The sequence below is a fragment of the Brachypodium distachyon genome, chromosome 5 (genome assembly GCF_000005505.3).
Source record: "Brachypodium distachyon strain Bd21 chromosome 5, Brachypodium_distachyon_v3.0, whole genome shotgun sequence".
Classification (NCBI taxonomy): domain Eukaryota; kingdom Viridiplantae; phylum Streptophyta; class Magnoliopsida; order Poales; family Poaceae; genus Brachypodium; species Brachypodium distachyon.
In genome coordinates this window covers 17,324,335-17,336,309 of record NC_016135.3, presented here as the reverse complement: position 1 = coordinate 17,336,309, position 11,975 = coordinate 17,324,335, and the positions used below count along the sequence as shown (strand labels likewise).

General features: G+C 46.3%; 2 protein-coding genes and 1 long non-coding RNA gene across 6 annotated transcripts; 2 read left to right on the top strand and 1 right to left on the bottom strand.

Moving 5' to 3' along the window:
* The first annotated feature begins 1,823 nt into the window (after window positions 1-1,823).
* Window positions 1,824-4,981, top strand: LOC100840889 (mitochondrial inner membrane protease ATP23). Of its 4 annotated transcripts, none has more exons than XR_002961363.1 (6): window positions 1,825-2,081; window positions 2,171-2,286; window positions 3,138-3,275; window positions 3,394-3,477; window positions 3,803-3,989; window positions 4,818-4,981. XR_002961363.1 is itself a non-coding variant. In XM_010241734.2 (5 exons), exons 1-5 carry the CDS (start codon window positions 1,922-1,924, stop codon window positions 3,935-3,937), a joined length of 537 nt encoding a protein of 178 aa, XP_010240036.1. In that variant the 5' UTR covers window positions 1,824-1,921; the 3' UTR covers window positions 3,938-4,196. The 4 variants fall into 4 exon arrangements, 2 of the variants coding, with proteins under 2 accessions (XP_010240036.1, XP_003581363.1); XR_002961362.1 differs by lacking the exon at window positions 4,818-4,981 and adding an exon at window positions 4,351-4,622; XM_010241734.2 differs by lacking the exon at window positions 4,818-4,981 and having other exon boundaries at window positions 1,824-2,081; window positions 3,234-3,275; window positions 3,803-4,196.
* Window positions 4,982-5,028: 47 nt separating this feature from the next.
* LOC112269505 lies at window positions 5,029-8,949 on the top strand. The gene is made up of 4 exons (XM_024456350.1): window positions 5,029-5,151; window positions 7,564-7,999; window positions 8,097-8,249; window positions 8,377-8,949. The coding sequence occupies exons 3-4, from the start codon at window positions 8,162-8,164 to the stop codon at window positions 8,499-8,501; spliced, it is 213 nt and encodes a 70-aa protein (XP_024312118.1). The 5' UTR covers window positions 5,029-5,151; window positions 7,564-7,999; window positions 8,097-8,161; the 3' UTR covers window positions 8,502-8,949.
* Window positions 8,950-10,405: 1,456 nt separating this feature from the next.
* LOC112269504 lies at window positions 10,406-11,352 on the bottom strand. The gene is made up of 2 exons (XR_002961361.1): window positions 11,058-11,352; window positions 10,406-10,983 (listed from the first exon to the last, which is right to left on the bottom strand). It is a non-coding gene; the product is annotated as an uncharacterized LOC112269504 (long non-coding RNA).
* Between the last annotated feature and the right edge of the window lie 623 nt (window positions 11,353-11,975).

The window sequence follows — 11,975 nt, the reverse complement described above, 5'->3', positions numbered from 1 at the left end:
AAAGTCCCACGAGTCAACGAATTTCCAACAGTAGCATGGGAAGACAAGACAGGAACGACGAGACGGGAAAGGAAAACTAGTCGTTCGTGTCTCGTTTACGTGGGTGCAGTGCACAGCCACCGAGAGAGACACAGACAGAGACGGGGCCGGAAAAATGCGTGACGTAAAACAGCAGGAAATTTTCTTCGAGGAGGAGAAAAGAAGAGAAAGTTTTTCGGTTCGCCGTGTGCGTTGGACATGATGGCTTTCGGGACGGTGAAAAGGCTACTGGAAGCTAGAGATACTGCTGCGTTGTTCGCGCCGTGCACCCTGCCTTGCGTTGCAGGGGAAATCCAGCTCCGTATCCTCCTGGGCCTGGGGTGCTGAAAGTTGTTGCACTTTTTTGACCGAAAAAGCCATCACGGCAGATACGGTGCTGAGTGTAGCTGTGATAGGCCAGAGAGTACTTAACATGGACGGAGGGAGTTACTGTAGTACCACGAAGTTGTTATTTACAAGGTACAACCGTTTTATTTCTGTAGTCTAGCTAGTGCCCGACCAAATTATAATTTCCACAGTAAAACTATCTGGGACATGATATTCCCTCCATTTCATAATTATTGTTTCAAATTTAACAAAAATTAATATATTTTTTAAAAATGTTTACATATATGTAATATTTCAAAGAATCATGAAACGGAAGTAGTACTCCTTAGCTTCACATCGCGCTTGGAAGCATCCCTACGTGTTCTTCTGACTATCATTATTTTTTTCAGAGCGACATAAAACCAGCTTTACTCTGTGTAGCCTAAAGTACTAACCTCATTCACTTTCAGCGAGACGTCGTCTTGAGCCCACACCAATCACTACCATCACCCCAAGCTGTGCACTAACATCGATGATTGTGTCATATCACGTGCCAAAAGCCTCCACCCCGAGGGATTCTCGTCGTTTCACTTGTTTTGTGGCACGCACTGATTCGTGTATATTGCCTTTCATGGCTAGTATTTTCTTTTGAATCCACGTACGTGTATCGTGCCCACAGCGAAATCTCGAAGTTTAATCCTAGACTTCATATAAACAGTCATGCCTTCCACCGTTTTCTTCAAAGATTCTTGGCGCGAGGTCGAGCCACGGAGGGGACCAAATTAACAAGCCAGGTCGATCCCTCGCTTATTTTAGCGGTTTGCACGGGCTCCCTTGGATTCTTGAGCGACGAGAAGGCTTGGATCCCTGTCGATTTGGACTTTGGAGCCACTTGCGGCAATGATGCGTGGCAACAGACACCGTGCATGCAGGACGCCACCCCAACAGAAAATAAAACAGAGCGAGTCGCTTCTGCTCGAACTCGACTGCTTGTCTCCTTGCAGTTCGTCGATCTCGTCCCTGCTCCCTGGCTACCCGTTGATTCGGTGCCCGATCACGAAGCCAAACTAATCGAATCGCCACCTTAATTAGCTAGCTAGAGGCAGAACATCTGGGGCCTTCCGATCATATCTTTGAATTTTCCGATCAGTAGGTGATTAATGATCGAGCTTTCGAATTGAATCGCTGCTTCCTGCGTGGAGCCAGCTAGCATCGTGTGTTGGGTTCTGCAACTTCTGCTGTTCTACTACGAGTAGTTTGCAGGCTCACTGTTGGATCTTGATTTATTTATTTTTGAGGGGAATGTTGGATCTTGATTGTGTGTCCCTGGAGCTCCAAAACAAGACGAGCGGCCCAGTTCCGGTACTACTAGTACGTACTGGGCCCAGTTCCGTGTGTGCTGGTCTTTAAATAGTTGAGCCCAATCACCTGCCGGCCCATCCAGTACTGAAGAGTTCAGACTTCACTACTTCAGACCAGAGATCTGATTCTGAATTTTGCCTAGCTCCCCGAACCCTCGAGACCGACTTCTCTGCTTCCGGACCAGACGACGTAGCCGACGGCGGAGGTAGAAAGGATGGCGGCGGCGGCGGGGGAAGGCGACAGCGTCGCGCCGGAGACCACCAGAGTGGAAGCGGCTTCTGAGCCACAACGGCGCGTCGCCACCCGCCAGGGCTTCAGCCCCGGGCACATGTCGTTGGAGAATTGCGCCTACGGCATCGCCAAGGCTCTCAAAAGTACGCGCTTGCTTGCGCCGCCAGTAGTTTCTTTTCGACGGTTCTGTGACCACCATAGCTGATTCGCGTTTGTGAATTTTGGTGCGTAGATCCGACGGTGCGGTTCCTGAAGGAGCGGATGGAGAAGGACGGATGCCCAATGTGGCCGGGGCTCATGAGGGCGGCATTCTGCTCCAGTTCCGGGGGCTACGCGTCCAACCACGGGGTATGCTGCTCCAACCCCACACACGCACACACAGAGCACGCACTCTGCCCCGCCACTTGGCTCTGAAGAATCGGACGACTCACCGAACGCTTTATAATTGGCATTGCACTCGCACGATTAGTTTGCGTTGCCGCAATGGTTGGAACTAGCAAACCATAACAATTCAATACAAACCAGACTACTACAAGTGACGAGATCTGTATTAGATAAATTATAGTGCTTTAGTTGTTTGGAGGTCATGCTTTTTGAAAAGATTAACTAGGATAGTGTTTGGTTGTCAAGTTTTGTCCATGATGTTAGATAGGTCAGGTGAGGAGATAATTGTCTGGTGGCACTCACCGGTTTTTGGAAAGCGTTCACTGGAAGGAACAGCTAAGAATATGAACTTTCCTCACCTGTTAAATATTTGTAGTGCTGAAAGTGTTCAAAAAGATAAATGTATCTGTGTTTTATAGGTGCATGGAGTTTGGCTTTGGAAATTCCTGTCAAATTCACGTTTGAATCTCACTCGCCAACATTTAGAACAAGGGTAGACAGAGCTGGTTCCTGTTTTCTGTACATTTTGCCAGGGGTTACTATGAGTTCATAATCCTGTCAACGAGACTTCAGTATATCGGTGTCATAGCATTATTGTACTCCATAGATTGTTATGTTATATTTGTATGTTGCTACCACATTGGGTCAATGAGACTTCAGTATTTGGTTTTCCTTTTACTAACAAGGGATGACCAAGTCCTTTGTTAATCCTGAGTCAAAATTCCTTGATTGGCCTTCCATCTTTCCTTGTGGGTTCTATATAAGTAAATTACGCATACATAAACTGCGTTGATTTACCAAATCCTTTTTTCCAGGTAAGGGTTTGCTGTAATCACATGAAAACTCAAGATCAAATAGAGCAGGTCATAATTCATGAACTAATACATGCTTACGACGATTGTGTCACCAAGAACGTCGACTGGAACAACTGCGCTCACCATGCTTGTTCTGAGGTAGCAAAGTACTTATCACATGAATTGGAGTTGCTAGCATGTTATGGTGACAATGAAGCTTATGCTCAGTTGTGAGTTACATTGACAATTGACTTGCAATGCCGTTCTATATTCGTAGATTCGTGCTAATCACCTTAGTGGCAATTGCCATTTCAAACAAGAACTGTTGAGAGGAATTATGAAGATCAGGGGGCATGAGCCGGTAAGTGTGTTTTGTGGCGAAAGCAAGTAACTGTCTTTTGCTGTATTGTTTATCGAGCTCATACCAAATCTTACATATGGTTTTTCTTATTTGTGATGTGAAGTCAATCCTAAACTTGCATAGCGTCCTTTTAGGTTCCAAGTTCCATACTTCCATCATTTATGCTTCTAATCAATTCAATCAAGCTTCTGTTGGCAAGAAAATAATTAGTTATAAACTTAGAATATAGAGGGACTAACAATTGAGATTGTTTTGACTTTTCTCGTGGTTCCTTGAGTTGTTGACTAATGAGCGTGTTTTTCTGATGTGTTTTCATCTTGCCAAGGAATGTGTCAAAAGACGTGCTCTGCTATCTGTCAACCTCAACCCTAACTGCTCGGAGAAAGCTTCAGAAGATGCAGTTAAGGCTGTGTGGGATATATGCTACAATGACACACGGCCATTTGACAAGGCTCCATGAAGTGCAAGTGTGTTCGAAAATTCCTATTAGAGCACGAGCGACAGCACGCTCGGTATGTTGAGATATTTAGTTTCCCTTCACATTGTAGTTCAGCAAAGCGTCGAAAGAAAATCTAGAATTTTTGCGCCAGAGCAAAACTTTGTTTGTCACGAATTGAGTCCCAACAATCTAGCAAATATTTTATGCAATTTAATTCTTTCACGTGACAAATTGTAACAGTCAAATAAGATCTTTCAAAAAAATAACTTGTTGGTACTGACTTGTCTTTACCAGGTTTCAAAAAAATAACTTGGTGGTACTGACTTGTCTTTACCAAGTTAATATTGCTTAAGATAGAACTTATTGTGACATACTGGCCTATGGCTTAGTAGGACTGATAGAATACTCATATCAACAAGTTCTATTTTTTTCAGATGGGCAGAAAGGAACCTCAAAATTAAGTATTGAAAAAATCGAACCCCTTTGGATAGGCATTTAGAATAATGGAAGTCTGATGAGAGTTACTTCATCAAGACCATTGCCTGCATGTCGAATTACAATTGGCTTAGAGTTTGAATACTCTCTTCGACCCATATTACTTGTTGAAATACTACATGTGGAGTATTTAGACATTTTTTAAACATAGATACATCATACATCCATGTTTGTGCAAATTTGAGACAAATAATATGGATCGGAGGGAGTATCATATTTTTCATGGTTGAAGGAGAAAGATGAGCAGAAAGAAAAGAAACTGAATGTAAATTAAGGGTCGGTTGCGGCACGAACTGCTAGAAATTTGTCAAGTGATGGTCTAAGTATTAGTTTACACATATATAAAACATTACTTTTCTTAATCTTTTTGAGAATTTTTGAAATTTTTTCGATGAAATTTTCGCAGTAAAGATTTATCGGCGGCAGCGTATTTTATGCATCCGAGTCCCTCGTGTACTCCTGCATCCGGCGCTTCTCAACCAGCCGATCATCATCCTATGTGGTAGCTGCATTCTAGCGAATTTTGCGCTAAGGCGCACGCCTGCTGCCCTGCAATTTTGCAAAGTGCCCCTAATTGATCCATTTTGCTACACATCAATACATCCTGTCCTGCCTCAAAAGCACGCAGGTTTTCTCAACGTCGACAAGCTCAGCGAAACGCGCGAGTCGCATCTCCAAATAAAATCCATCCATGCTCACCGCCGAGGTCGCCCCGCCGCGACCTGCCGCTCCCTGTTCAGGTATTTGGCCATAATATTTAGTTATATTATCCTTGTTCTAATGTGATTAAAGTCAAGTCCCAAATACAATGCACTTATGCACGTGATAGTCAAAATGATCTTTCTGATGCATTAACAACACAGAATGGCTTCCTATCTATGTGGATCTTATGGTTAACGAGCTGTCTAATTTCAAAAAAATTATTACATATATCCTGCAAACCTTCCTAATAGCATCTTAGAGAGAATTTTTTATAAGGGCGTAGCTCTTTCTAAGTCGTCTTCTTAAAAAAAATGAGTCTTAAATATCAATCGACGTTTTAAATCCGTTGGATCAAGATCTAAAGGTCATTCTCGTTCTCTCATCTCTCACTTGCTATCGTTAGATTAAAATCTTATGACTAACATGTCTATTAATCTCTAACTAAAAAAGAACAACTTATCATAGCAAAACCATTTTTTAAAGAATGGCTTCTTCTCCCGCTTTAAAGGTTAGCTTCCCCTTCTTCCTCCTCTCTCTCGGGCTCGTCTCGAGCCGCTCACGTCCGATGCGCCCCCTGCTGCACCCAATGCCTCGCTGCGCGAGCCTCCGCCGCATGGAGTGCACGCGTTCGTTCGCCCCGCTGCGCCCAGCCTCGTCTGACGCCACGCCGAGCTCCAGCCACCCCTGATGTGCCGCTGCTCCCGCGCGCTTGAGGAGAAACAGAACATGAGGACTATGCAGTGGTGGCCGCGGCACAAATCGTGCCGGCGACAGGACGAATCTTTTGCCGCAACTTGCATCAGTGGGCTTGGAGCGGCGCTATTGGCGTCGATTTCAGCCCCAATTCGGAGGGGTATAGGGTCGGGGAGGCTCACTGCCGCGTGGAGGGTTTGGACGCGGCTGGTCAAGTGGTCATGGCCGCCGATGGAGCGGCCAGTTCGAGGGAGGCGGTCGGGCCGTAAGGGCAACTCCAGCGGAGTGGTTGTTTGGTCCGTTTGGGTGGTGAGCCGGACAGACGATAAGACTTCGTCCCTTTGGGTCTGGCAGTGTCCTAATGCGGCCACTCATTTGATCCGTTTTATTGGTATAAACATGTGGGCTATGGAAAAAAAAAAGCAAAGGGAAGACAAACACGGTGCAAAGATGTTGTCCGTTCTGACCCATTTACAAACCAAATTTGGGTTGGGTCGCGGCGGACCAAAATCCGGACGCAAGTGGAAATGGGGCGCGTTTTGTCCATTTCGGTCCGAACGGATTGATCCGGCCCAAATGGGTCTCCTACTGGAGTTGCCTTGAGCTTCGTGAAATCCCTCCTCGCATTCTTTTTCCAGTTTAGTGAATGGGGAGCTTTTTTTTAGGAAAAGACGATCGATTCCAGAACAAATAAGTTTCCCGGGAAAAAAGAGAGAAACAAAACGAAAAAGGAGGGAACACATTTAAGGAAGAGGGGAGAAAATGCAGGAAGATACAAAAAAAATTACAATTTAGGGATTGTCAATGAGATAGGAACCTACTGAAACATGTTTTTGAGGTGATTTAGAGAACAGTGACAGTTTTTTTGAATGGAAAGCATTTTAGGAACCTGCTAAAGACGCTCTAAGTTCCTTGTCAGGTGCTTGTGTTCTGCAAGCAGGCTACCATTAGTGTACATGCAGCCAATTTTGAGCACGCATGCTCAAGCTAATTATAATTAGTAGACGGTATCTCACAGGATTCTGATACTGCAATTGGCGACAGTATCATGTCATATCCACTCAGACAATCTTGTGATCACTAATCTAGTTTACTTTTGCAAAGTATAAGGGCACGAAATTATCGACAGGCGACAATACTATTGCTGTTTCAGCTAAAGACAATGCGAGCATGGCTAATCCAAGTACAATATATGAAGCTACGGACTACTGGCTAGTAGTACTACCCAATGATGTTGGGTTCATCAGTGGCATGCCGATCTTGACGACAGCTAAAGAAAGTCAAATGGAACCCATCCCAAAATGTTTGCTCTGTCAGAATAGAACAACATTAACATGTACTGTTGTAAGTTACTACCTCCGTGGTGGATAGTAACATATATGTGGTGTCATGCATTTCATTTATTAGTTTATAGACTCATCTTGTTTTGATTTGTGTGATGTTACGGTAACATATCTAGTTACCACAAACATCTTTCTTCTCATTAATAACATGACACACATCAAATTTATTTAGTTGGTACTTATGTTACCACCTATATTACTCTCACTATGAGTAGCCTTAGAGCATGATCCACCCTAACCCACTGTCAAGCTACTTTCACAAACTATCTGGTCAGGGTACTTAAAGCAGCATCATTAGGTAGTAGCACTGCCTCTTTTTCAGCTTAAAAACAGCCCCGATGACAACCAGTCCCATTGAGTACTGTATCAGCAAAGCAACCAACCAATGGCACAGCAAATTTTTCTGTCCTGCAGGCGCATAACAAATCAGCATGGGAATCTTGAGCAAATCCAAGCTACGTACCAGCTAGACCCAGAGTCCAGAGGCATCCATGAGTATTGAAGAATGAAGCTACTACTTCAAACACAGTGTTTGCTTAAACAAAAACGATGCTTAGTTACACTTTTTATGGATTCAAAACCCACATCCTTCTCCACTATAGTTAATCTCGGCTTCGGTATCCGCGTGACTGTCTGCCTAGCTAGTTAAACAAATGCCATGTGGTTGTGGCTCGCGCGGCCGAGTGGAGCTCACGTGAGACGCCATTAAACTAGCTGATCATCAGCTCACGGCCCCAGAAAAGGCAGGGGGCGGAGCCGCGAGCCTAAACAAAGCCTTGGAGCTCCAGGAACTATAGATTCTTCCCCATGGGATCCGAAGACCAAGGCAGGGGAGGGGGACACAACGGAGGTATTAAAACTCAAAGCTCCTGTGTCCTTTGACTTGCGAGCTGTCTTGCTCGAATGCCCTTGACCTGAGCCGAGCCTTGCTCTCTATATATACGCAGATACACTCACAGGTGCAGCAGGTTAATTAGGTGAGAATCATTTGAGGAGAGAAGGGAAGGCAAGAATGAGGTTATTGCTTGGGATCGTGAGGCTCGTTGTACTGGTGTTCATGGTGGTTGTCAGTTCATCGGTTGATCAGGCAGTAGGTGTTGGTGAGTACTCATCTGGCTAACTTGCTTCAGTTTGTTGATATTTACAGCTAGCTAGAGTGTTGGTGTTTACTGTCTGGGGGTGATCAATGTGTGCTGAAAACTTGTTTGTGTTTTGTGGATTGAGAAGGTGCTATCAGGCTGCACGACAGAAGGACACACGGGGAGCAGTGGGCGGAGGAGAGGAAGCAGATGAGGTCGTACATGACCATGGACTACACCCCTGTCCATCGGCGCACGCCCAAGCACAACTGATTGATCCATTCAGATAGCTAGCTCCCCCCTTAGATCAGATGATAGCATTGGAAACTCTGAAACTTTCAGCTCTCCGTTCTCCAGGCAGCCGGCAACCATCTGCTGAAGCTTGATGGCAGGAGAAGTTGATGATCCATGCATCATGTGCTTCTTAATTTCTTTAATTAGTATGTGTATCTATGTCTCCAGCGTGCAGATATGTGCATGCAAATTTTGCCCCCTGACCAAATGTTATTACTAGGATATATATACGCAGTTATAGTTCTACTAGTAGCGTATCTTTTTTTTTCCTTTTGTGGTTACACTTTGTAAGAAGGTGTTGTAGTTTGTCTTGGTATAGCTAGCTAAGCTCTGCTTATTCTCTTCCAAGTGAGAAACGCTCATGTAATGAACGTGCCAGCTATAATGGAAGAGCAGCATTTGGTATAGAGTCTGTCTCTGCCAGTTTGATCGGGTTTTTTTCCTTGCTTCTTTTCTCATGATGGATTACATTCGTGTATTCCCCGCCAAAAAAAAGATTTTTTTTTTGAGAACCTAGCAGCTACTCTGCTTTTTCATTAAAGAAGATAGGAATAATAATGTACAGGAGATCAAAAAAGGCCCAAACTCAGTTACAAGCAACTGATTTGGGAGAACCGAAAAAAGACAACTACTCCCGCCTAGCCTCCACTAGGAGTGCACAATCCGATCTTATAGAGGACACCACAAATTCCGGCGAAGAGCTGCAATTTTCAAACACTAGCTGATTTCTCTCTTTCCAGATATGCCAAGCCACCATGCATGCCACAACGTTGTCCATGTTTTTCTTGCCAATCTTGAGCTTCACCAGCCCTTGATAGCATGACCTTGAGCCGCGGCAGCCACCATCATCGGTCTCTCTCTCTGAAACGAAGTCCAGAAAAAAAAAAGATTACATTCACGTATGTTATTCCGTGCTCCCTCATGAACATGACATGCAAGGCAAATGCATGAATTGCCATCAACGCTGTTACATCGGCATAATAGCATCCGTACGGCATTTGACATTTGAGTTATGGCATCATAGGGCGTTCTGCTTAAAGTTTGAACAGCCGTTCGAGAGAAAATAAAGTTTGAACAGAGTGAGCGCGTTCTGGGCTTGCAGCGGACTGCGGGGCAGGCAATACTTCCACTACCTCAACAGACAGCTCAAAGTTTTAAAGCCAGCTTCATCCTCTCCCAGTCTCCCTGGGCTCCTCTACACCCTATAAGCTGCAGTACGCATACCCCCTTTTTAAACTCACCTCAAGTATAGTGTTGAAACTCGCAACCATTATTTGGGTTTTCCTCAGTTTCATTACTGAGCACACAATAGTTGAAAAATGAGTCATGGCCGTTTAGTTATTCGCAAGACCTTCAGTCCTTCCTCAGCAGAGTAAGGCAGTGCACATTTGCGACGGTTTCAGGTCTTAACGAGATTTCCCATATCACCACCATCGGATCGAGCACTTTTTACCACAACTGCATTTACCGCGAAACCACCGGGGAACCCCCGAGCTGCTACGCGGTTCACACGTACCGGTCCAGCAGCTCGCCGTGCTATACTTTGTGCTAAAACCAAAAGGGGTTCATCGATCGAAAGCGAGGATCACATGGATCGTCTGGGGCTCCGCGTGGGAACAAGAGTCCAGCGCCTGCAGAAGGGTGATTAGGCTTTTGACCACCGGTTTTGCCTTGCCTGGGCAGCTTTGACGCGCCCGTCCGGCACTGCTGCTTCGGGAACGTTGCCTTTTACAGAGGAACCGTTCAGACGTTTCGCAGTGCGGCACATGGCCCTTTCGTTACCTACAGCTTTTTGCGAGCGTTGGGCACGGGCATATCAACGTCGAACGAAATACTGTGATTGGTGTGAATGAAAGCAAATAGGCAAGCGAACACAGACCAAATTAATAACCGAAAGTTCAGGCGATTTTGGAGTACGGGTATGATTCAAGCAAGCTGTGTTGGCACGAGTAAGGGTATCCGGTAAGTGTCGTTTACAGGACGGATCAGGATGCACGTAGCCAATGGGAACGACGCCTTTCTTTCAGCCCGAGGACGTACGGCGACGCTGGGCTCCGTCCATCCGTCCGTACCGCGCGCTGCATGTGGCGGTGAAAGGGAGAACGAACAGCGGCGGCGGGCAGGGGAGTCGGTGAGCGCACGTGCTGGGCCGTACGTGGGCTCGGCCAATCGAGGGAGCTTGGTTGCCCGTGCGCCTGCTGCGGTTTAATTGGTTTGGTGCAGCGCGCGCGCTGTCGCCCTGTGGAGACCGAGGTATTGGCGCACCACGGCGTGGCGCGCGTCGCCCTGGACACGAGGACTGGCGCTCGCCGACGTTGAGAGCCGCTTCCCCCTGAAGGCCTGAACCTCCTGGTGCCTCTCGTCGATCGCCCCGAAAGATGCTGATGCTGCCTGCCGTGTCGTTGTTAATTCTCTCGCAGTACGTCGACCCGCTCGTGGTCACTCCGGGTCGCCTGGGGCTCTGCAAAGTTGGAGAAAGTGCGCATGCTCAATGGTCGTTGGTACGAGCAGGAGACTCGAGGTTAAAAATCTCACACGATTCTTGAGGCAGTTCAGCAGTTGGGCTGTGAATCATGCTGGAGAGGCTGGGGCTGGACTTTCCTCGTTTTCTCGAGACGCTTCCTTTTGGGCCGAGGGTCAAGAGATTTGGAGGCCCAGACTCGTTTATTTTCTGCCAAGGAAGAAGAAGAAGCAGCCGGGCGATGGCCAATAGACAATGGGGATCAGTGATGTGCAATGAGAACAAGTCTCGACCTCGATGACAGCTACATTATGTCATGGAGGAAGGAAGGATGCCGCATAGTGCACGGACGCACTATATATACGGGGTTACAACTGACGCAATATGCATCGGGCGGTTTAGTTCGACCGTCGCGCGCTATTGTGGGCGTAAATAATTAGCAGATCGTCGTCGATGCGTGGATCTATCTCGCTGGTGACTCGGAGAGATGAGGAGGATCCGAGTCAGCGATCAGATCCAGGAGGCCCAACGGCAGCGTTATTAGCGCCTGTTGCCTCGCCAGATTGGGGCCATTGGGCCGACTTCGATGGTGATTGGGACACGTGGGTGGTGTTTGTGCCACGAGCTGGCTGCGAGAGAAAAGAAAAGTTTCGGTTGGGGACTTGGGAGTTCGGAGGTCTAACAACGAGACGTTTAGCTCCTGCTGTCGTACGGCTGTGAAAAAAAAAGCTCCTGCTGTCGTACGATTAACCAAACGCGGTATTGTTCGGAGGTTTCTGTTCTTTGTCTGTAAATCTTAGGTTGTTTGTAATACAACACGTAGGTGTGCACATACACTAAGAAATCCTAACACCGAAACAATAATCCACCTTAAAAACACATGAATGGCCTTGAACCTAGGATTCAGTGAATTACCTGTGATAAACTAGAGGCACAAGTGTGCAGCATCTCCATTAAAAGCATTCGATTGGTGCCATGTTAGTCAAAATTTT